This window comes from Capra hircus, chromosome 5 (assembly GCF_001704415.2).
Source record: "Capra hircus breed San Clemente chromosome 5, ASM170441v1, whole genome shotgun sequence".
Lineage (NCBI taxonomy): Eukaryota > Metazoa > Chordata > Mammalia > Artiodactyla > Bovidae > Capra > Capra hircus.
In genome coordinates, this window is record NC_030812.1 from 103,508,024 (window position 1) to 103,533,532 (window position 25,509).

Consider the following 25,509-nt stretch of genomic DNA (forward strand, 5'->3'; position numbering starts at 1 on the left):
GCAACATGTTTTATTTTTAATTAATTAATTAAATTGGAGGATAATTGCTGTAAACGGTTGTGCTGGCTTTTGCCATACATCTGGAGTGATCAGAGGGAAGAACACAGAATGGGCCAGGCCTCGGTTATCATCCACAGTCCCTGCCCACTTGGGGCATGAACAGCCCCCTCCACACAGGGCACCAACAGCATCTCCTGCCTTGTCAGGGAACGCAGTTAAAGGGCTCGGCTTTGGCTTTGGGGGTAGCATCTTTAAGTTGACGTATTTGTACACATCCTTGGACTGGAGGATGGTGAGCCTGGTCACAGGTTAAGCTCTTGCTCTGCTAATGGCCTTTGGTTCTTGATCACCTTGGCAAGGCCACGGAGAACTAGACACAGGAGGAATCTGGGCATGGCTCGAAGCGTTCATGAACTTAGAGGGTGAGGTAGAACTTAGGGTGAGAGAGTGGAGAGAAACTGTAAGGGCCATCCCTCCCAGCCCCCAGCTGGAAGAGACAGCCAGTGTGATGTGTGTAGAAGCAACTTGTCACATTGCAGGCACCAGAGACTCGGCAGTTTCTGAGGTTGGAGAGGGTGACGGGTAATGTTTTCCAGGCTCGCTGGTATGTTCTGGTTGGGCCGTCCAACGTGTGGCTGCAAGAGCTTGAGAAAAAGTTAAAACACGAGATGTCTAGGCACAACCCAACTGGTGATTCTCCTTGAACACAGAGGTTTCCAGGACGTGGGCTTTGGCACAACATGACCAGAGTAAAGGAGATGGCTGTCTGTGTCTCCCTGCTTTCGAGTATTCTTGGTGTCACTTACACTCTGTCATTTTTCCCTTCAACGGGTTATTTGGGAAAAATTGTATACATCCCGGGGTTGAATTTCCAAACAAATGCAAGCTGCAGCCTCCTCAGAGCTGCCGATGGGCACGTCCCAAGGGTAGCCTTTGAAAAATGTGTTCTCTTGTGCTCAGCTCCATCTATGCCTCTGCCTTCACACACATACACACATGTGCACATATACACGCACAAAGGCACGCATGCATGCATACACATGCATAATACACACACATGCACACACACACCCATATACACATGCATGCACACACACACAAACGTATGTACATATATATACACACACATGCATATACTCACATACACAATACATACACACACCCATATATAGACACATAAACACACACACACATACACACATACACACATATACACATACATACAAACACACACATACACACATGCATGCATGCATACGCACACATACCTACGTACGTACATGCACACACACACTTCCTATGCAGAAGTGATCCACAGACCTCTCCTTTCTAGAGCGAATCTTTTTGAGGGTGAAGACTGTTGTGATGATGTTTTGTCTGTAAGGTCAGCTAATAAATTAAAATATATCACAAGCAGATTTGAGGACGTCTCTGAGAGGCAGGCCTGTGTGGGACACGCCTTTGGAATCTCCAGGGACACCTGCCTGGGACTGGCAGATGCTCATGGATGACAATGACTTCGAGAAATCCCCACATTCCTTGAATTTCTCCAATGAAATGTGGAAAGTGAGCCTTTGTGTAGGAAAGAAAGGTGGAAAAAATTGTTTTCTCTCATCTCTTGACTTTTTTGCAGTGATCCACCTTCCCTGGAAGTGACCCTAGGCCTTCCAAGATCCCCTTTCTAAGGGCAAGTGTGGTTCTGAGAGGGCAGATGTCAGCCATGCAGGCCAGTCATCTCCCCAGAGATGGCAAGCTCAATGAGGGTGTGGGAAAAGAAAATGTTAGTTGATCAGTCATGTCTAACTCTCTGCGACCCCACGGACTGTAACCCACCAGGCTCCTCTGTCCATGGGATTCTCCGGGCAAGAATACTGAAGTGGGCTGCCATTTCCTTCTCCAGGGGATCTTCCCAACCCAGAGACTAAACCAGCCTCTCCTGCATTGGCAGGCAGATTCTTTGCTGCTGAACCACCAGGGAAGCCCCTGAACTTGTCATAGCATGAGCTTTATACTTGTTATTACCTCCTAACATCTGTGGGTGGCCAGAGGGCACGGTGTTTCTTGCTGTCCAACAGGTGAGAAGACATAGTCTTAGGTCAAGGGACTTGTCTTAGGTCCTTTGGCCACAATGGACTCTGAGGCTCTTACTGGAATCCAGACCTCCCAAACGCCACATGTGATCTTGTGGCTCCATGCTCCCCTGCCTCTACTGATTTTCCCATTTGGATATCTTCTTAGGAAGGAACAGGAGACTTGTAAAATTTTATGTGACCTCACAGTTTAAAGAGAACCTGTTTATGGGGCTGTGAGTGAGTGAGTGAGTGAAGTCGCTCAGTCGTGTCCGACTCTTTGCGACCCCGTGGACTGTAGCCTACCAGGCTCCTCTGTCCATGAAATTCTCCAGGCAAGAATACTGGAGTGGGTTGTCATTTCCTTCTCCAGGGGATCTTCCCAACCCAGGGCTCGAACCCGGGTCTCTTGCATTGGAGTCAGACGCCTTAACCTCTGAGCCACCAGGGAAGCACGGACACAATGGCTTACTGTTTTTGAAAGATCAGCAAGTCTGGTTCAGTTCATGAGACGCTTCGTGCATTACTCTGTACTTCCTCCAGGAAGTAGAAGATGAGTTAGATACAACCACTGCCCTCAGGGAGCTCCCCTTTTTCTCGTGTACAAGACACATAGCTAATCAAAAGTATAAAGCAATGAGGACATGCCCACAGCACAAACCAAGCGCTGAGAGCTTGTGAAGGAACTCTGTCTGACTCCTAGTTGCTGCCTTCAATAAAACATAATCAATGCTTCCAAAAATCGCAATCCTGGCACCATGGCGATTGCTGCTTGCCTTTACACAATTCTGAAAGTTGACTACTGGATTTAAGGATACCTGTATAATCTCTTTGGGAACGAGGAGTTCTGATTACATCTGTTTAATAGACCACACTTAGGTGAAGAAAGGCTCCACCAGAGGAGGTGCCGCTTGTTGTTCAGTTGCTCAGTCGTGTCCAACTCTTTGAGACCTCATGGACTGTAGCATGCCAGGCTCCTCTGTTCATGGGGTTCTCCAGGCAAGAATACTGGAGTGGGTAGCCATTCATTTCTCCAGGGGATCTTCCTGGACCAGAGATTGATCCCATGTTCCATGCACCAGCAGATGGACTCTTAACCACTAGACCACCAGGGCAGTCCCAAGGTTAATTCACCACCACCAAAGAGTCTTCATTTGAAAATGTACCAGTGACCAGCTTTGTTGGGGAATTGGAAACTCTGTGGGGGGATAGGGTAACAAGGAGATAGATGTACAAATGAAAATCTTCTTATTTTCCAAAGTAAGATTTGATAGTGAGGAACCTAATTTTTTTTTCCTTTTGGCTCATGAATGTTCACACAGTAAAGCTGGAGCTGGAACCTCACTTCCAGGGTGCATCCTTAACACAAGCCAGTGATGACCGCGAGCCTGTGACTCTAGAGCAACCCTGGGGTAACTGCCTGATGTTTTCCTCCCCAGACTCAAGAAGGAGGAAGAAAAGGGCACAGCAGGGAGATGAACAGATCAAACATTCCCCCAAATAGAGGAAATAGTAGAATGAACCTTTGTCTTTCCGTACCCTGTTTCTTTCTTATTTGAAGATTCTTTTTTTTTTCTAATGTGGACCATTTTTTGTCTTTATTGAATTTGTCACCATATTGCTTCTGTTTTATGTTTGGGGAGGGGACTGGAAACTTTGTGGAGGGTAAAAAAGAGGGTTAATTCAGTTCAATCACTCAGTCGTGTCTCTTTGTGACCCCATGGACTGCAGCACGCCAGGCTTCCCTTTCCGTCACCAACTCCCGGAGCTTGCTCAAATTCACATCCATTGAGTCGGTGATGCCATGCAACCATCTCATCCTCTGTCACCCCCTTCTCCTCCTGCCTTCAATCTTTCCCAGCATCAGGGTCATTTCCAATGACTCAGTTCTTCACAGCAGGTGGCCAAAGTATTGGAGTTTCAGCTTCAGCATCAGTCCTTCTAGTGAATATTCAGGACTGATTTCCTTTAGGATGGATCGTTTGATCTCCTTGCAGTCCAAGGGACTCTCAAGAGTCTTCTCTAACACCACAGTCTGAAAGCAGACAGGAGAATTTGAAGCTCTCTTCTCTTTTGTCTTTCCTCCTTTTCTCCCGGGTCTTCCCAGGTGACGCTAGTAATAAAGAACCAGACTGTCACTGTAGGAGAAATAAGTGATGCAGGTTCAGTCCCTGGGTTGGGAAGATCCCCCGGAAAAGGAAACGGCAACCCACTCCAGCATTCTTGCCTAGAGAATCCCATGGACAGAGGAGCCTGATGGGCTTTGGTCCATGGGTTCGCAAAGAGTCGGACACGACTGAAGTGACTTAGTACACACGTGTACACACATGCCATTTCTCCCATCAGAGTTTATTAACTACATAGTAGATAAGGATGGAGGGAGAAAGAAATGGCAACCCACTCCAGTATTCTTGCCTAGAGAATCTTGTGGACAGAGGAGCCCAGTGGGCTGCTGTCCATGGGGTTGCACAGAGTCAGACACGACTGAAGCAACTTAGCATGCATGCATGCATTGGAGAAGGAAATGGCAAACCATTCCAGTGTTCTTGCCTGGAGAATCCCAAGGACAGAGGAGCCTGGTGGGCTGCTGTCTATGGGGTCTCACATAGTCGGACACGACTGAAGTGACTTAGCAGCAGCAGAAGCAGCAGCAGCAGCAGCAGCAGCAGCAGCAGCAGCAGCAGCAGCAGCAGCAGCAGCAGCAGCAGCAGCAGCAGCAGCAGATAAGGATGGAAGGGGCCGTGAAGAGGGAGGAGGGGAGAATGGTCTCTTGGTTGTCCACTGGGCATTTGTTGTCCTAGCACCTTTCTTTCGGATTGCCTATTTTCAGGGAAGTAGATTTCCCTTCCCCTTGGGAGCCTCAGTCCTCACTGTTCTGTCTCAGTGTCAGAAGCAATCAACATGTAATTCCTCATCCTTAAATTTAATCTGGTTCGTGTGAGGTCCCATCGTGCCCAGGCTGCTCTCTGCCAGGGGGGCCTGGGGACACGTGGATGCTAGTGAGACCCAGGGGAGCACAGGTTCTTGTGCTCAGCTGTGCATTTTGTTCACTAGGCAGAGGGGTTCCTCATACATGTTCGGGAGGCCAACTCCAGCCCCTCCAGGGGATCACGCATTCAGGATGACTTGAGCTCATTGGAAAAAACCATCCCTTAGCTGGCAGTGGGAGGTGGTCGGCCCCCGGGGTGCAGAGCAGAGGGCCTGGTTGGAGCCGCTGAGGCTGCAGATTCTCAGGCAGTGACTTCCCAGCACTGCAGTGAGTCAGGGCCTGGAGTCCAGAGGCGTGATGTGTGTTGACTCCCTGGGGGATGGCAGGCGGGGATGTGGGGCAGCCGCAGAGTGGGAGGGGATTCCCCTGGGTGGACATTCCGCCGTGTCACCCTTGGCCCTTAGTGCCGGCTTGGCCTTTAGCTCCTGGCTTCAGGTGGGGAGAGGCAGGGCCCAGTCTCTCTTTTTGGGGCAGTGAGTAGAATCCTTTCTGAGCCTGGGGATGCTCATAATTGGGTTGGTCCTGCCTGTCTGTCTGTCTCTCTCTCTCTCTTTTTTTTTTCCAGAGAGAGAACTCTGAGAAGGATAGAAAGAGAAACTTTACAAGTAAATCCTCCCAAAGTCAGAGCTGGGGATGGAGTATAGAAAGCAAGGAAGGCTGTTGTGTGGACAGCCCTGCAGAAGAGTGTGGTGGGGGGATGAGGCAAGAGGAACCAGGAAGACAGGCTCTCATACTGAACCAGTAGGCATTTAAGGCTCCGAGCCCGGAGCTGGGATGGGAGTCCAGTGTACGCTGCAAATCCAGTGGCTTGCAGACCAAACTTGTCACTTCTTGGATGTCTCCAGGTCCCTTTACCCTCTGTGTTTGGTGGAGATGTGCAGACGTGCAGGGAGAGAACAGAGGCAAAGGTCTGTGGAAGAAGAGAATCACTGAGATGCAAGAGGATAGATTGTTGATTAGCTTAAAGTCAGGTCATCGCTTGCTGGCAGAAGGAAAAAATACCTTTCTGGGGGCAGGAGTCCTGGATTGGGATCCTAGCTCAGGTAAGGGGGTCAAGCAACTTTTCTCAAACTGCCCTGGAACTGAGTTGTTAGCTACCAAAGAAGCTCAGTGACCATTGAGTTTGTGAATGCTGGATTAGACAGAGGTCCTGCATTATTTACCAGGGCCTCTGGTGTATGTGTGTGTGTGTGTGTGTAGGTGTTAGTCATTCAGTTGTGTTCATCTCCCTATAGACTGTAGCCCACCAGGCTCCTCTGTCATTTTGTTCTCCAGGCAAGAATACTGGAGTGGGTTGCCATTCCTTTCTCCAGGGGATCTATATGTTGGCAGTTATTAATACATTTCTTAAAAGAGAGAGCTGTCTGTGGGGAACATCTGTGAGTACCTGGAAAATCCAATTTTCTGAAGACACAGTATAGGGGATGTGGGAAAGCTAAAAAGAACTTTAGATTGGAATTATTTGAACCTGATTAAAATACCAGCTCAGCCATTTATTAGGGTACTCTGGCCAAGAAACTAAGCTTCTTGGGTCTTGATTTCCTTGGGTTTAAAATATCACTAATAATTCCTATCTGATAGAGTTATTGGAAGCAATAAATGAGATCAGATGCATGAAGAATCCTGAAAAGTGCCTGTAGCTTAGTAAGCACACAGTAGAAGATGGATGGATGGATGAGGAAATGGATGGATGACCAGATGAAGGAGTAGATGGATAAGGGGATGGATGGATGAGGGAGTGGATGGAGAAGGGAACAGGTGGATAGATGGATGAATAGATGGATGGATTGTGGATGGGTGAGGAGGCAGATAGAACAACCAGTTTTGGACCACTGTCTCAGCTAGGTAGAGTCATTGATCTGGGGGCATACCCAGACCACCAAGCATGATTGTGTTTGGATGTGTACATGCATGTACACACTTGTACACAAGTGCGCATGTGTATATTTTCCTGAGTCTTTTCTGAAGCTCACAGTTGGGAGCTTCTCCACCAGGCTCCCGCAGAATCTTCCACGTTGTCCCATCCCAGCAGCTGCTCCACTGCACCATGACTGCTTACCCTTTCATCTCTGCCTGGGCACTGAGAGTCCTGGAGCCCGATGTCACAGCACAGTCCCTGGAACAGAGTTGATGTTTATAAAGTCACTGCCTCAGGGCCGCTTCTCAGTTTTCTGGTAGGCAGGGCCACTGCACCAGTGGCATCTGAGACACCTCACTCCACCTATTCATATATCCTAACCCTTCTTGAGGGTCAAAACTCAACCTTAGAACTCTGTGCTGATGAGGAAGCTGGAGGGGCTGAGAGCAGTTCTGTGTGTGGAGAGGGGGAAGGATGAGTTCTGAGAGGTGCGGCAGGGCAGAGATTCTGCTGTGGGCCTTGGGCCCTGGGTCCCTCCCTTCCTCACCGGGTGGCGTGGGGGGTGGTTACACGCAGCAGCTGCCTGTGCTAGGTTCATGAGGGCCAGACCTGCCCTCCCAGGCTGGTGCCTGCATGCACTGAGCATGCTCAGTAGCGCTCCCTGGGCCCGGCCTCATCCCAGGCCCCAAGAGGGTGATGGTGACCCCGGAGGAAGCCAGCAGAGACCACCTGCACGTCCAACCAAAGAGCCACCGTCCCCCTCCAAGTCCTCCCCTTTTTGGATTTTCCTTCCTCTCTTTGGCCCCTCATCCCTTTCTCTGCTGCAGCCTGGTGAACCCAGCTGAAGCTGAGCGTGGGCATGCCCAGGATGGGCGCTGTCACTGTCCTGTGTCTCTGGCCAGGATGTTCTTAGCCTGAAAGGACAGAGCCAACTCCCAGCCAGAGAGCCCTGGACCTAAAGAAAAGGCCTGTGTGGCTGGAGCTGATCTCCCTTCACCTACCGCATGTGTGGGCGGTGTGGCACGTTTCATGGATTATTTCACTTAATGATTTTAGGATACATTAGTGAATCGTGTGTTATCATGGGCTTTCGTGGTGACTCAGAATGGCCACTCACTCCAGTATTCTTGCCTGGAGAATCCCATGGACAGAGGAGCCTGGAGGGTTACAGTCCATAGGGGTTGGGAAGAGTTGGACACCAATGAGCGACTATCACTTTCACTTCATGTGTTATCATGACCCTGGCTGTGTCTTTAGGAAGAGCCAGGGCCGGCTTTGAAGATGACTCTTTTGAAGGATAGTAGAGGCCACCTCCCTTGATCTGGGGACCCCAGCCTTGAGGAAGAACCAGGAAGTGCTTCTGCATGTCTGACCCAGTTTTCCTTGCTGGGCTCCCTTTCCATTGGTCCTGGCCCTTCTTGTTAATGAAGAGGAAGAACCACAAACCCTTCTTCTCTATTAGTTGACAAAATCTGAAACCAAACCAAAAAACAAACATTGCCTGCTGGCTGCGTGCAGCATCGCCAAACACCCCGAGGAGAGTTAATGACAGTGTCTTCTTGCCAATTTACTGTGTTTCTCATGCAGTCCCAGTGAAAAATAAACAGTTTCAGATGTGTATCATCTAACCGCCTACCCATGGTACAACAGTGACCGTGGGCTACCCAGAACTGATTGATGGTGTTACAGAACCACGGACAAAGCGTCCTTACTCTTCTGACCAAAACACATGGATGTTGTTGAGATTCATTATTTATTCATTTGCAAGTGAAATCTTGCAAAGGGCTCTGATTTCTAAATGGAACTTACCAATACATTTCCCAAGTCTTATTTTTGCATATCTCTGCTTTTGAGTGGAGGGCAGTGAGCATCTCTTAATAGATACCCTTTAAAGGATGGTACCCTCATTCATGGGCTGCCCTGGTGGCTCAGGTGGTAAAGAATCTACCTGCAATGCAGGAAACCCCGGTTCAGTCCCTGGATCAGGAAGATCCCTTGGAGAAGGGAATGGATACTTCTCTAGTACTCTTGCCTGGAGAATTCCATGGACAGAGGAGCCTGGCGGGCTGCAATTTGGGCTTCCCAGATGGTAAAGCTAGTGGTAAAGAACCTGTCTGCCAGTATTCTCCAGTACTCTTGCCTGGAGAATGCCATGGACGGAGGAGCCTGGCAGGCTGCAATGCATGGGGTTGCATTGAGTTGAACACGACTGAGGCAAACAGTTGCAAAGAATCAGATATGATTAAACAACTAACACTTTCACTTTCACCACTTTTCACCCTTATCCATCCACAATTCATCCAACCAGCCATCCAGCCGTCTTTTACCCGGTGCTTACTAAGTTACAAGCACTTTTTAGGATTCTTTATGTGGGGACTTTTAAAGTCCAATAAATTCACAATATGAGATGTAGCTGTGTAAATTAAGTAAGACACTGAGATGCTGTCTAGGTTTGGTTTGATAATTGAAGTGCTTTGGCTGCTGGTCCCAAGTGTGGCCAGTGAGCAGGTGGTCCTCCCACCCTTAGTTCTTGCCTCCTGACTCCTTGAGCTGCTGGGACCCACAATGGACCTGAAGGTTCTCCCTGGTCTCAGGTGTGATCGGCGTGGCTCTGGCCCTACAGCCAGCCTGCAGATTGGTGGGGGTTGGTGGTGGGCATGGGTGGGAGCCAGCAATGCCGCTGACAATACGAATTCCATGTCGACACCACGCATGAGAGAATTGTCTCCAAGCTTGTTTCCACTCTGTGAGCGCCTTTGAGAGAATCTGTTCACAGAGGGACAAACCACAGGAATACGGGCCCTGGAGCAAATGCAGCAAGGCAGGGAGCCAGTCTCCATGAACAGGACTTCCCTAATTGGGCTTAGCTGCAGCGTCGCCCATGAAGCATTTTGAAAAAACAGATTCTGTCATCCCCAAGATTCTGACTTAGTAGATCTGGGATTGGGCCAAGGTATGTTGAGAGACTTATTTTGAGAAGTCCCCTAAATGATGCTGATGATTAGCCAACTGAGAGTTGATGACATTGCCCAGGGCATCCCACTCTAAAACCTCCCCTTGCACTGTGGCAGCCTGTCTTCTCTGCAGTCTGAGCCTCTGCTGGGAGCTGGGCCATCAGCTCTCTTCTTCCTGTCTTCTAGGACTCAGGTCCTGCTTTTTCCCCAAGCCCCCTGCCTAATCTTTAAATAGAAATTACCAGCACATCTCCCGATGTCATGTTTTGCACATCTCTGCCTTTGAGTGGAGGACAGTGAGCCTCTCTTGATAGGTGCTCTGTAAGGATGGTACCCTCATTCATCCAGCCATCCTCTCGTCCATCCATCCCCTCATTCAGCACAGTGAGGTAAAGGTGCCTCCTTAGAGCATCATCATGGTCCGGAGGGAATGGATGTAGACAGGGATGCACGGCAAGGATATTTTTCCATATCTATTTGTTGTTGTTGTTCAGTCACTAAGTCAGTCCCCACTCTTTGTGACCCCATGGACTGCAGCATATGAGGCTTCTCTGCCCTTCACTATCTCCCAGAGTTGGCTTAGATTCATGTCCATTGAGTCACTGATACTATCTAACCATCTCATCCTCTGTAGCCCCCTTCTCCTTTTGCCTTCAGTCTTTCCCAACATCTTTGTCAATGAGTCAACTCTTTGCATCAGGTGACCAAAGTATTGGAGCTTCAGCTTCAGGATTAGTCCTTCCAATGAATATTCAAGATTTATTTCCTTTAGGATTGACTGGTTTGATCTTCTTGCAGTCTGAGGGACTCTCAAGAGTTCTCTAGCACCACAGTTTGAAAATATCTGGGGGAAAAATAGGGGTTACAAAACCTTATTGTGCCTGAAGCAAGCAGGAATAAGCGGGGATTTCACGAATAACTTTAAGATTGTAAACAAATATTCTACAGATATGTTTTCCACTCTGTGGGCTAGGATGTAAGGAAAAGGGCCCAAACTGAAGCTGGAAGCTTGTTGGTTAAATTGAGAAGTAATGTGTGACCTGAATGGACAAGACACACTAAAAGGAGCTCAGTGACCGCAGGTCTTCACAGTGAGTCCAGGGTGGTAAGCGCCTCCTTGCCTAGAGGCAGGGGGTAAGTGGGAACACAGCTGGGTGTCACTTAGGCTGACTCTTCTCCCTGGGTTGTTTTTCTTGCAAAAAAACTGTCCTTATCAGCACATGCTCGTGGGATATGCACTCGACTTTTTTTATTGGAGTATAGTTGAATTACAGTGTTGTGTTAATTGCTGCTGTACAACAGAGTGACTCAGTTATGCATATATACATACTCTTTTTCTTATTCTTTCCATCATGGTTTAACGGTACACTGCATACATTTCCCTGTGCTATACAGTAGGAGGACCTTGTTGTTTATCCATCCTATATATCCCAGTTTGCATCTGCTAATACCAAACTCCCAATCCATCCCACTCCATCTTCCTCCTCCTTGGCAACCACCACTCTATTTTCAGTGTCCCTTATTCTGCTTATGTTTCATAGATAGGTTCATTTGTGTCATAGTTTAGATTACACATATCAGCAATATCATATGATATTTGTCTTTCTCTGCCTGACTTACTTAGTATGGTAATCTCTCATTGCATTCATGCTGTTGCAAATGGAATTATTTGATTTTTTAATGGCTGAGTAATATTCCATCGTGTATATGTACCACATCTTTTTAAATCCACTCATCTGTGGATGGACCTTCAGGTTGTTTCCATGTCTTGGCTATTGTGAATAGGATGTGCACTTGACTATTCTTCTTAAACTGTTGAAAAGTTACCAAGAAGTCTCTTTATTTTCCCCTTAGGTTTTGGCATCATAGCCTGAGGCAGGGACACAGAATTGCACTGTGGGCTCCTCCTGTGTGAAGTTAGATTCGACCCACCAGAGGCTAAATGCTCAATCCCAATCTTCTGTGCACTGGGCATTTCAAAGCGGAGCTAGGCTATTGTTTCCAAACCGACCCTTACCCACTGAGCCCCAGCTGCAAGTGCACTCCTGGAGCCAGGCCGATCTCAGCACTGGAGTCCAGCGAGGAGCCAGACACAGAGGGTGCCCTACCTCACAAAGCTTCTATTTTCCTAAAGGAGGCAGAGAGGAGATAAATAAACACATGAGATAACTTCAGATAGTCATAGTTTTGATAGAGAATAATAAGGGTCAGAGGATGGGCTGGGGCCTTAGGAAAGGCCTCATTGGAGGGATGATGCTAGAACTGAGAACAGAAGGGTGAGCAGAGGACCCAAGTGGGTAAAGAGATAGAAGAGGAGAAATCTCATTCAGGTCTTGAGCTGGTGATGTTCACTGAACAAGAAGGAAGCCAGTGTGGCTGGAATGGAGTACAAAGGGATTGAACACTTATAGCAATGAAGCTCAAGAGGGGCCAGAGTCCAGATCATCAATTCTCAGAGGCCCCACTCGACATTGGATTTAGATATATTCTGACTGCCGAGTCTGTGGTTGTTGTGTGATGTTGTAAATAAGGTTATAGATTAAGGATTCATGTGTATAGTAATCATGGGGGGCCCTGGTGGCTTCAGCCCAGCTTCCTCCCTTTACAGGCAAGGAGGTCTGGACAGGGACAATGACATGGCTGCCCTGGGCTCTCATATGTTGTTATGGGCAACCCACCTGAGCCCCCTTTTCCATCACCACAATCTAGAAGGGTGCCCCTTTAGAGAGTGAATGGGGAGGGGCTGCCTGTGGTCCAACTCTGGGCAGGACACTGGATAAGATAGTTGGAACTGGGGTCAGGGAGGGAGAGATGCTCAGCCCAGTCCTGGAACCCAGGGAGGCCAAGGCTGCCCGCTGGGAAATAGAGGTAGTGAAACAGCAGCCGTCTGGGGGCAGAGGCGCAGAGTTAGCAAGCTGGCCCTCAGGAGGGGAGGAAGGGAGCCAGAGTCTGTATTTCTGAGCCTGCTGAAATCACCAAGCAGCAGGAGGAACAGGGAATGCTTTCCATCTGAACCACAAATCACACTATGCTCTGCCCTGGACTTTGCCCATGCCTGTTGCCTTGGGTGCTGTGCCATGCCACTCCCTCCAGCCCTTTGTCAGGATTGCCCTCCTAGATTGACACTCTTCCCAAAAGTCTCTCTCTATCTCTAGAGGGCTCTGGGGTCAGTTACCAGCAAGCCCACAAGGCTGAGGGCTAGGACCTGGAGGCTCAGTCCAGGAGGCTGTGTGTGCTTGGGCTGTGGGGACCAATACCATGCTCAGGTCCAATGTCATGGTGATAGGAGCTGCAGGGTGCCCAATGTCAGTGAAGGGAGGGGTGTGTAGTCAAATGCTGGCCTTACTTTTGTGATCAAGCCATGAAGACTTCCTGGAGGAGGAGCTATCTTAGGAGAGAAACCAGGGAGAGAGAGATGATGGTGAAGTTGGTGGGATCTCTGCTTCTGGAGTAGATACTGTTTGTGAGGGGTCTTGAAGACTCACCAGCAGAGGGAGCATTGAACATCTGTGTCAGGGCAAAGTGGGACCAGGTCACGTAGAACAGCTGTGTGACTCCAGAACTGGAAGACTGGACCCCAGATCTTTACTGTAGGAAGCAGTGTCCACATTGAACTTGAGATTTCCTCATCATTTGATAAGGAAATGCCACCTAATGTGTCCTGATAAGGGCCAGGGTCCCTGGAGGTTGAAGCAATAGTGATGACAGTGATGTTAGGTTTCAAGTGTTGGGGTCCAGCTCTGTGTGAGACAGAGTTCCATACGCATGGTCCCATATGCCTCCTCATTTCATCTTCACAACAGCAATCTGATATGAAGGGCACTCATCTTAATCTCTTATTTAGAGATGAGGAAATTGAGGTGCAGAGAAGTTGGCTCTATGCCTGAGGTCATATGGTCATCTCTCTTTCCATCCTGGAAAACACTTATCATTCTTTAGTCACAAGTAAAATGTCTCTTCATCTTTGATGTCTTCCTTCTCCCCCAAGGCAGGAAATTGCTCCCTCCTCTGTGTCCCCATGACGTGTGTCCTATCATCTCATAATATGTGTTGTCTTTCTCAGTTTCTTTTAGTGGTTGGAGCATCCCCTAAGACCCCATGGACTGCAGCATGCCAGGCTCCCCTGTCCTTCACTGTCTCCCAGAGTTTGCTCAAACTCATGTCTTTTGAGTAGGTGATGCTGTCCAACCATCTCACCCTAAGAGCAAAGAATGTGCCTTCTCCATATCTGCAGTGCCCAGTGCCAGAACAATGCTGGATACACATTTGATGTTCAGTTAAAGCTTCCTGCATAGAAATAGGATTAGTAACAACTCACAGTTATACAGAACTTAGAATTTTCCCAATACTGTCACATGCATGGTGTACTCATTGAGGTTCAGTAGGGCAGGTCTACCAGTTGTCCAATTGAAGATGAGGCTATGAGGTCAGAGAGATGCTAGACAGTATTCTTAAGGTTGCTCAGCTAATAAGGAGGTAGAGACAGGGATGAAGCCCAGGTCTTGCATTTCCAAATGCCTCACTATTCCCTCTCCTTGACACTGTCCCCTTGACACAAATATTTTCAACAACAGAGACTCAGTATTTGAACATTCTGATGGAAACCAAAGCCAGTCTATTCACAGACCTCCGGTGGTTAGCTGGAGTGGGTGAGGCAGGTGATAATGGTGCTTGACTTCCCGCCCTTTTGTGGTTGTTGTTCGGTTACTCAGTTGTGTCTGACTTTGCGACCCATAGACTGCAGACACCAGGCTCCCCTGTCTTTCACCGTCTCCCAGAGTTTGCTCAAACTCATGTCCATTGAGTGGGTGATGCCATCCAACCATCCCATCCTCTGTTGTCCCCTTCTCCTCCTGCCTTCAATGTTTCCCAGAATCAGTGTCTTTTCCAATGAGTTGGTGCTGGGGTCTAGCCCCAGTGGATCCAGGGTAATTCGAAGCAGGGACGGAGTTGGCGTCCTAGGAAAAAGCTATTTAATTAGAAGTATAAAGAGAGATTAGAAAGGAATAATGTAGTTGGAAAATTAGTGGAGAAAAAGATGTTGAATAACTTGGTTTATGTGGGATACCAGTAAAGCTTCGAGACAAGAAGCTTGCACCACCTACGTAGGCCACCGGCGCCCACTTGAATAGTGGAGGGTGCCCCTCTTTGGGCTCTCTCTCATGTGGATCTTAAAAGCCAGGGCAAAATTAGCAGGCTTGGCGAGCACCCACACTCCAGATGGGAATTCAGCCAGAAAAACAGAGAACAAGAAGGAACGACACGGGGGAATCAGTCTTTCCAGAAACTGATCCATTTTCTTTATTTTCAGGTTTGCTTATATACCTTTTGTTACACATAGAGACAAATGGAAATTTTAAAGTCACACGGGGGTCAGCAGTCCTGACCTTTATCAAAATCAGGTGCTTCATATAAATGTATACAAAAAGGTCTTAGGGGTTTTACATCATCTTCTGGCCATGAGGTCTGCTGACATTTTATGATCCTTTCTTTTCTGATAATGGTCAGTCAACCAGAAACTTATTTTCCAGGGGTGATTTTTCTTAAACCAGGCACCACCCTCTGAAGGTACAAGATAAAGTTGCATTCCTATAGGGTGAGGGTGTAGTGGGTTACAATTAAGAAAGGAATTTACTTAGCTTAAGGTTTAACATGATTAATCTTAAAGGTTAATACTTATTTCTCCTATATGCTAGTTATATATTCATTAACATGTATAAGGGCAGGGGATTTAGCAGCAAACATTGGCCCAATAAATGGAAAACCCTTCACCAACATGATTTTTATCTTTAGAAAAACCCAGTGCTAACTAAGACTTTCAAACTACTCCAAACTCTCTGTGCTGTTTATGGTTGAGAGGTTGTAAACAATCATGTACATAGTAGCAAGAGGGTGGATAATCCTGTCACACAAGCTAGTCTGCCAGCAGAGAGGTTTGACCTGAGACACCCTTGTCATGCCCAGGAATTTTATTAACTGGAGCTGTAGGTTAACTCCTTCTCCGAGAGAGGTAGGGGACAGCCCCCCATAAAGTCAGAGGTGTAGGTGAGAGCATAAAGCAGTAAAGTAGGCGGACTCTGGTTTTGAGGGTAGATGCTCTGGAACAGGGGGTTTCCTGAGGCTTGATCCCGCTTTGCATATGCCGAAGCCTCCTTCCTCATGACCTTTGCCATGGCGGAGTTCCTCACACTGGCTCCCGGCAAGTTGGTTCTTTGCATCAGGAGGCCAAAGTACTGGAACATCAGCTTCAGCATCAGTCCTTCCAGTGAATATTCAGGCTTGATTTCCTGCCCCTTTAGAATTCTTCAAAGAAAGAGGACCACAGCTGGCTTCTTTTGAAGCCAAAATCCAGTTCTGTTCCAGGCATGATGCTTCCTGAGCAGTAGGCAAATATCATCTTTATTCTCCTTTACTGAATTCAGAGCAGTCTGTATTGGTTTAACATTGGCATAACTGAGTGTGTCTTTTCTCAATTCATACTTGAAGTAAATTTAAAACATTATAAACATCTGAATTAGAAACTTCAAGGAATCTACAGATACTGTCCCCTCAAGGAGGCAGACTATAATTGTCTACCCCTCAAATGTGGGCTGCACGTAGTGACTTCCTTCCAAAGAGTAAAGTATGAAAGGAAGGGAAAGAGTTACTGGACAGCCAGGAAACCTGACAAGCATCATGAGTGACAGGTCATATTATAGCCTGTCCCTTTGCTGTGATGAAGTGAACATGATGTCAGATTGGTGCAAAAGTAATTGCAGTTTCAGACTGTGAATTTTCAGTCATTATAACTAGGCTCAAGCACATCTTTATTAATCAAAGTAGGAACCATTTCAATCAATACATTTTTGTCAATGAGAAATAAGTTTGTTTATTCCTGTAGTGTAAAAATCCATGCTTCAGGATTAGATGAACTCTTGGAAAGCATTTTCTGCCTCCTGCTGGTTGTAGAAGCGTTTTCCCTGCACAAAGTTGTCGAGATGCTTGAAGAAATGGTAGTCGGTTGGCGAGAGGTCAGGTGAATATGGCAGATGAGGCAACACTCTGAAGCCCAGTTCGTTCAACTTTTGAAGCAAGCATTTGTTGTGTGATGTGCATTCGAGTGTTGTCGTGGAGAATTGGGCCCTTTCTGTTGACCAATGCCAGCTGCAGGCATTCTAGTTTTCATGCATCTCATCAGTTTGCGGAGCACACTTCTCAGACGTGATGGTTTCTCTGGGACTCAGAACGCTGTAGTGGGTCAGACGGGCAGCAGACCGCCACACAGCGACCATGACTTTGCAAGTCTGGCTTTACCTCTGTGGTCTTCCTCCTCCATGCCCACAGCTTCAGCCTAATCATGAGAAAAACTTGAGAGAAGCCTGTACCGAGCAACACTGTACAAAATCCTTGACTGCTTACTCCTCAAAACTGACAAGGTCATCAGCAACAAGAAAAGTCAGACATTGTCATAGTTTAGAGGAGCCTAAGAAGACATGGTGGCTAAAAATAACGTGGACTCTTGGATGGGACTCTGGAGCAGAAAAGGAATATTAGGTGAAGACTAAGAAAATCCGCATAAAATGTGAGCTTTAGTTAATAATAAGGTACAGGGACTTGCCTGGTAGTCCAGAGGTCAAGGTTTTGAGCTTCCACAGCAGGGGTCATGGGTTTGGTCCCTGGTCTGGAAACTATGATCCTGCATGCCGCTCAACGTGGCCAAAAAAATTAAAAAATAATAGCATAATAAGGTACAATATTGGTTCATTGCTTGCGAAAAATGTACCCATACTAACATAATAAGGAAACTGGGTGCAGGATTGTGTGTGTATATATATACATACATATATATATATATATATACACACACACATTGTGCCATCTTTGAAGCTTTTCATAAATCTAAAGCTATTCTAAATTTTTAAAAAAGTTTATTTAAAGAAAAGAAAGTAGAGGAAGGAATTCTCATATGTTCCTGGTGAAAATGCAAAAATAGCATAGCCATTTTGTGAAACAGTCTGGCAGTTGCTTATAAACCAAAGATACACGCAACCCATGACTCAGCAATTCCACTACTTGGTATTTACCTAAAGCCTATGCTGACACCAAAGCCAGTGTGCAGATACTTCCAACAGCTTTACTCATAATTACCAACAACTGGAAACAATCCAGACATATCTCAGTGATGGTTCAGTTAGACGTGGCAGGTCCATACAGTGAAATATTACTCAGCAATAAGAAAACGGAGTTCTGAGAATATAGCGGAAGTGAATCCCAAATGCAGTGCATTAAGTGAGACAAGTCAGACTGGAAAGGAGCCATGCTATGGGAATTTACTTTTATGACGTTTTGGAAAAGGCAACACCGAAGGGACAGAGAATAGGTCTTGCCAGGAGCTGGAGACTGAGGGAGGTGATGGACCACAGTGGATGGGGCAGTACTGAGGGGATGATGGTTCTGCTTTTGATTGTGGTCATGGTTACACGTGATACATACGTATTTATCAAAATTCACAAAACTTCATGCTAATAAGGTGAATTTTATTATATGTTAATCATGCATTAATTTAAATAAATACAAACTCAGGGATGATTGACCACTTTTCAAGGTTGCCATCCCAGGATTTGCTTGAATAGGAGTCTCATATACTGCGTTTGCAGTGACTGCATTTCCTGCTGCTCAGCCCGCCAAAAGGACACTGCTGTGGTTTGAAGTGGACGTCACCATGCTACTTCCTGTTTGGAGACTTGCAAGCAAAAGCCGTAGTTTAGGGACAAGGACCCAAGCATAGACAATGGCTAGGCTCCTGGCTTAACAGTGGTGAATTAGCTGAGCCCTTCCTGTCCACCCGCTTCTGATACAGTCATGACATGAACTTGACTGTACTTTTGGTGTGAGGCCTCGTGTGGCTTTTTGTTGGGGCTTCCCTGGTGGCTCGAATGGTAAAGAATCCACCTACAATGCAGCAGACTTGAGTTCAATCCCTGGGTGGGGAAGGTCCCCTGGAAAAGGGAATGGCTGCCCACTCCCAATATTCTTGCCTGGAAAATCCACGGACAGAGGAGCCTGGCAGGCTACAGTCCATGGGGTTGCAAAGAGTCGGACATAACTGAGGGAGTAACACTTAGAGCTGATGGAGCACTTTCCCAGGCGTTCAGCTGTGTGATCTGTGCATGACCTCTGCCACTTCAGTGGGATGTGTGTGTCATCTCTGTGTTAAAAAGAGGGAGACTCTGAGAGCTCTCGCTTACCTGTGTGTGCAGGTGCACTGGCTTGGCCCCTCCATGGGGTGGCTTATTAATATAAATACATAGTATAATAATTTGGCACAATAGATGCTACCATTTATGCATTTTACAGATAAGGAATATAATTACTTTACACAGGAGGAAACAGAAGTTCTGGGAATTTCCCAAGGCCACTTGACTCATATCAGAGCCAAGAGTTGAGCTCAGAAGTTCAAGTTCCAAGTTCTTCTATGATCCCATGAGCTGGTTGTGTGACTTTTACATGGAGTGTAGTTAACTGGATGGTGTTTTGCCATGAATCGTCACATCTTTTCTGTGCCAGTGAGTGGAGATTCTAATTAGCGTCCACCCAGGTGGTGCTATTGGTGAAGAATCCACCTGTCTACTCAGGAGATGCAAGAGATGGGGGTTCAGTCCCTGGGTCGGGAAGATCCCCTGGAAGAGAGCATGAAAACCCACTCCAGTGTTGGTGCCTGGAGAATCCCATGGACAGAGGAGCCTGGCTGGCTATAGCGCATGGGATCACAGAGAGTCGGACGTGACTTTAGTGACTTAGCATGCATAGAGGCTGGTCTGAACGCACCTCATCCCTGGCCTTAAGAAGGTGGATAACACTTGGCAGGAACCTTGGCCAAAACCTGCTCTGCCCCCTGGCCCTGCCCTTGGGTTTGCTAGTCATCCTCTATGGTTATGCTTATTTCAGAGCCTTTTTCATCTGGGGCTGTGCTTCCTACTTCTCTGTTTGCACGTCCTTTTCTCCCATTTCTTCCCAAACTGTCCATCTTGCCCCCGAGGACCATTCTGAGCCCGGTCTCATCCTCACTGACTGCTTCCTTGCCCCTTCCCCTGATTTCATGGACCACGCACAGCTCTTTCTACCTCTCCTTGCCCTGCTCCCCACTCAGGGAGCCCCACTGGGGAGGAACTGGAGACACAGAACCTGTAACTGGAGCTTCCCTTTCCCTGCTCATCGCTGGCATTTCTGAGCACACCTGGCTTGCTGATTCTCAAGGCAGAACCTCTCATCCCCAGGCCAGAAGGCAGGAAAAGAGTCAGAGAATCATCCAGACCATAATCATAATGAGAGAGGCCTTCAGATGAGCCCCACATAACCCTAGACTTCTTTTCATAATCCCTACAGAGTTATCATCTACCCACCCCCCTTCAGTTTTCTAATCAGAATCTTAAAGTAAGCTACCATTGTGCTCAATCGTGTCCTACTCTTTGTGACCCCATGGACTTTAGCCCACTAGGCTCCTCTGTCTGTGAGATTCTCCAGGCAAGAATACTGGAGTGCATTGCCATTTTTTTTCTCCAGGGGATCTTCCTGAACCAGGGACTGAGCCTGAGTCTCTTGCTTCTCCTGCACTGACAGGCCGATTCTTTACCATTAGAGCCACCTAGGAAGCCAAGATACCACCAGTGTGAGTGAAATTAAGAATGAATACTGGGGACTTCCCTGGTGGTCCAGTGGTTAAGCATTCACTTTGCAATGCAAGGGATGCTAGTTCTATCCCTGGCCAGGGAACTAAGATCCCACCTGCAAAACAGCTAAGCGTGTGTGCCCACAATTACTGAGACTGTGTGCCACAACTAGAGAGCCATGTGCTGCCACGAAAAATCCTACATGACATAGCATAGATCCTGTGGGCTGCAATGAAGACCCGATGCAGCCAAATAAATAAATAAATATTAAAAAGAACACAAATAAAAAAGAATGAATACTGAAGGCAGAGAGAAATACTAGTCCCTTTTGATGTCTGGCCTCATTTAGAGGACTTGCTTCAGTCCTAATAGAAATAGGTTTTTATAGTCCCACCTGTACAGGATGGTCATGACCTGCAGTGACCTTGTTCTCACTGTGTGATGGAAAGTCTGCTGGGCTCAGAGTCTGGAGACCTGATCCTATCAGAGCCAATGAGAAACCGAGCATCCCTTGTTGACGTCGTTGGTACATGAGAGCGTTGGTCACTGAATTACTCCAGCCGTAAAGCTCTTTTTTAAAAAAAAAAAAAATTGGGATATAATTGCTTTACACTGTTGTGTTATTTTCTGCTGTAGACTGAAGTGAATCAGCTATAAGATACCCTAGAGAAGGGCATGGCTACCCACTCCAATGTTTCTTGCCTGGAGAATTCCATGGACAGAGCAGCCTGGTGGGCTATAGTCCATGGGGTCTCGAAGAGTTGGGCACAACTGAGTGACTAACACTTCACTTTATACGTTTATCCCCTCCCTCTTGGACCTCCCTCCCACCCCTCTAGGTCATTACAGACCGCCGAGCTGTTAATGCTTATTTCCGGCCCGTTGTAGTCACCTCAGCCCTGTGCTCAGCTCCAGACATGCCTTGAGAAAGATATACCATTCCTTTCCTCAGATCCCACCCAGGCTCACCCCCAGGATAACCCACATTCCTGAACTGGCATGGGATTCCTGAAAGCTCTTTTTGTGTATGGATATCACTTCCATCCCATTAAATAGGGAGCCCCCTGGGGACAGTGACTGTGTCCATCGTCCTCTGTCCCCCCACTGTGCATGGCCGCAAAGTCTGCACACAGTGGGCTCACAGAGGCTTTTAGAAAGATTTTCAGGCCAAGAAGGCCCTTCCGCTTACTGTGGTGATGGTGGTTTAGTCCCTCAGTCATGTCTGACTCTTTGCGACCCTATGGACTGTAGCCCGCCAGGCTCCTCTGTGGGATTCTCCAGGCAAGAATACTGGAGTGGGTTGTCATTTCCTCCTCTAGGGGATCTTCCTGACACAGGGATCGAATCCTAGCCTCCTGCATTGCAGGCAGATTCTTTACCGCTGAGCCACTGGGGAAGCCTACAGTACAAGCTTTCAAAGCCTAGATGGCACTGTTGCTAGGGTCAGATCAGGTGTGTTCTGAAATCTGGCGAGGAGGGAGAGAGAAGCAGAAGGGGGCCTGGAACGCTGGCTTGCTGAGTTAGACAGGCTGCAGAAATGCAGGGGCCCTACCTCTCCAGCATGGAGGGCTCTGCCGTTTCCACTGCATCCTCCCCAGCATGGCTTTAGCTGGCCTTTGAGGCAACCTTGTAGTCGGTGGGGCACTATATCCATTCTAATTGTAAAGAATGGCAGCTCAAAGAAATCCAGTTGTTGTTCAGTTGCTCAGTCATGTCCGACTCTTCACGACTCCACAGACTGCAGCACGCCAGGCTTCCCTGTCCATCATCATCTCCCAGAGTTTGCTCAAACTCATGTCCGTCAAGTCGACGATGCCATCCAACCATCTCATCCTCTGTGGCTCCCTTTTCCTCCTGCCTTCAGTCTTTCCTAGCATCAGGGTCTTTTCCAATGAGTCAGCTCTTCCCATCAGGTGGCCAAAGTATTGGAGCTTCAGCTTCAGCATCAGTCTTTCCAATGAATATTCAGGGTTGACTTCCTTTAGGATTGACTTCTCTGATCTCCTTGCTGTCCAAGGGGCCCTTGAAGAGTCTTCTCCAACACCACAGTTCAAAAGCATCAAATCCAGTGCCCAGGCTAAAATTATGTGGCAGTTAATTGGCAGAGGTTTTTACCCCTCGTACCTGGTGGGCTTCACCCTACCAGGTGAGGGATCTAAAGGGGCAGGGAAGGCAGATGTGGTCAAGGATATGGAGGTCCCAAGAGAGCAGGGGGTGAACTGGATGGAGTCTGGTTCTCAGCCAGACTGATAGCAAGGCATCAGCTAAGCCTGCACCTTGAGTTGTCTGCCTTTGTGACCAGGGGAGAACAGTTGTTTTGGAGGGAACAAATAACACGTACAGGTTCTTTGAAGAACAAAAATTGTGGGTGATTTGCACACTCGGGATCTAAGGTCAGTGGTGACGTCTGATATAAATGATGATCTCTTCTAGGATGCTGCCCTGTGGTCATTTGTCTCCCACTTTACCACGTTGGTGTGTGTCTCATTAAAATAAAGCAAATAAAACCATCCTGTGCATGAGCCAGGATGGAGGTCGTGACTGTACCCATTTAGCAGATGAAGAAACAGAAACGTTGAGGCACAGCAAAGATCACACAGCAGATAGAGCGGTTGAACTGAAACTTTAGCCCAGTGTGAGGCTGAAATCAAATATTGTCCTCTTTTCACCACAGATTTTCCAAAATCTAGAAATCACAGAATTAGGAGAGCTGTTGTTGATGTGGAGGGTAAGGCATCAGAGACCAAAAACGTCTCTACATAGAGTGATGAGTGATATACACATTTATGGAAAACTGAGGGACATTTTGTATCTGTCACTTTTACAGCATCTGACGGTCACTGTTCTCTTGTTTCTCCCCAGGATGATGAAGATAAGCTGACCTGGAAAGATCGTTTCCCAGGTTACCTGATGAACTTCGCCTCCATCTTGTTCATGGTGATTTCCTGGTGGGGAATACCTGGTTCTGCCATGTGCATGGGGATCCTGCTGTGTGAATGCTGGGGGTGTTAGTCTGTGACGCTGTGGGGGTGATGAGGGGTAGTGAAGATGAAGCCATGGTCCTCTCAGAGGGACAGGAGACGGGGCTTCGATTGCTGGTCCAGGAAGATCCCACATGCTGGGACACCTGTGCACCACAACCGTTGAGCCTGTGGTGCAGAGCCCAGGAAGTGTGAGCCTGAGCCTACGTGCTGCAACTGCCGAAGCCCTTGTGTCCAGAGTCCCTGCCCCGCAACAAGAGAAGCCGCCGCAGTGAGAAGGCCACACAGTGCAACGAAGAGTAGCCCCTGCTCTCCCCGACTAGAGAAAAGCCTGCACAGCAACGAAGACCCAGCACAGGCAAAAATAAATAGATCAATAAAATTATTAAAAAGTATTCCAAGTTGGATAATAAATTATATAGCCCCCTACCAATTTGTTTTAAAAAAATCCTTATTTTATGCTAACTTTTCCCCATTGTTTTTTCATTAAAAAAAAAATCCAGTCTCCAGAGGGTCTTGGCATTACCCTAGAGCAAGGTGTGGAGTTTGAAATAAAGGGGTCAGGATGATGTTTGTAAGAGTGGCTGGTATTGTTACAGCATTAGCCCAGGGCACCTTTGGCAATGAACTTGAGTATCCAGTAACATTTCCTCCTCCACGCGTAGTGACTAAACCTTGGCAGAAGATGCCAAGACCATGACCGTGAGGAGGCTTTTAGCGATGCCAGTCTGTCATCTGTTGGGGGTATTTTTCGTGGAGTGACGAGAGCCAAGAAAAGTCCAGGGCAGTGTTCATCTTCCTCACCCATGGAAGAGGCCCGGCTGGACAAAGATGAAGTTTCTCTTTCTTCTCCAACCCAGAATATTAGCTAATGTTCCTTTCCTTTTTGAATGCATCCTCTTTTTGTGTCCTTTTTCTATGGGAGGATTATCAGAGGCAGTTCTCTTCCTTTAGAGAAGGGTGCATAAGCTTTCCTCCCACGCCTAAGATAACCATTGACTCATGTTTGTGTATCAGAGACCAGTCATCAGAAACCTCCTCCATCACTTGGATTATCACAGTGGCCTCCTAACTCAGCTCCCTGCTGTTACTCTGGCCCCAGCCTGCTGATCTTTTCCAAATCTAGGTCATATAACATTACTCCTCTGCTCAAAACTCTTTAAAGGTGTCACTTCTTGAGGCCAAAATCTTTGGTCTGTGTTCACGGATGCTGAACAGAAATATGGAGACCATTCAGTTCAGTCACTCAGTTTTGTCCAACTCCTTGCGACCGTGTGGACTGCAGCATGCCAGGCTTCCCTGTTCTTCACCATCTCTCGGGGCTTGCTCAGACTCATGTCCATTGAGTTGGTGATGCCACCCAACCCTCTCATCCTCTGTCATCCCCTTCTCCTCCTGCCTTCAATCTTTCCCAGCATCAGGGTCTTTTCTAGTGAGTCAGTTCTTCACATCAGGTGGCCGAAGTATTGGAACTTCAGCTTCAGCATCTGTCCTTCCAAGAAGGAAGAAAGTGGCTTTATTTCCTTGTCAGGCAAAGAGGGAGCACAAGAGTCTTGCTCCTCGAGAACTGTGCCCCCTTCTCTGGGGAGTAGGGAGAGGTCTTACAGCCAGGACTATGGTCAGGGGTGTGTGGTAAGGATCAAGGTCGTGACCGTTTTGCATTCTTCTTTCTTCTGCAGAGTTTCAAAGCAGCCACAACACTGGGTCTGGTTGGATCCACGGGTGGTGATGCTGGCAGTCTGGGGCGTGTGCAGGGCCTCAGTGTGCCTGCTCAGTCCCTCAGTCATGTCTACTCTGTGCGACCCCGTGGACTGTAGCCCGCCACGCTCCTCTGTCCATGGGATTTCCCAGGCGAGAATACTGGAGTGGGTAGCCAGTCCCTTTTCCAAGGGAGCATCCTTATCGTGTGGGTGCCTTGGTCTTCTCAACTTCCATTCAGAATGCAAGTCCCGGAGGGTAGGGGCCAGATTAGCTGTCCCTTCTGTGTCTCTCATCGTGTGAGATTAGGA

At 47.6% G+C, this 25,509-nt stretch overlaps 1 protein-coding gene across 1 annotated transcript in view; it reads left to right on the forward strand.

Annotated features, from left to right (window-relative positions):
- Nucleotides 1-25,509, forward strand: part of ANO2 (anoctamin 2) — a 334,451-nt gene that overhangs the window by 232,831 nt on the left and 76,111 nt on the right. The window contains exon 15 of the mRNA XM_013964246.2: nt 23,382-23,456. Coding sequence (XP_013819700.2) covers nt 23,382-23,456 — 75 coding nt within the window. The remainder of the gene's footprint in view (nt 1-23,381; nt 23,457-25,509) is intronic.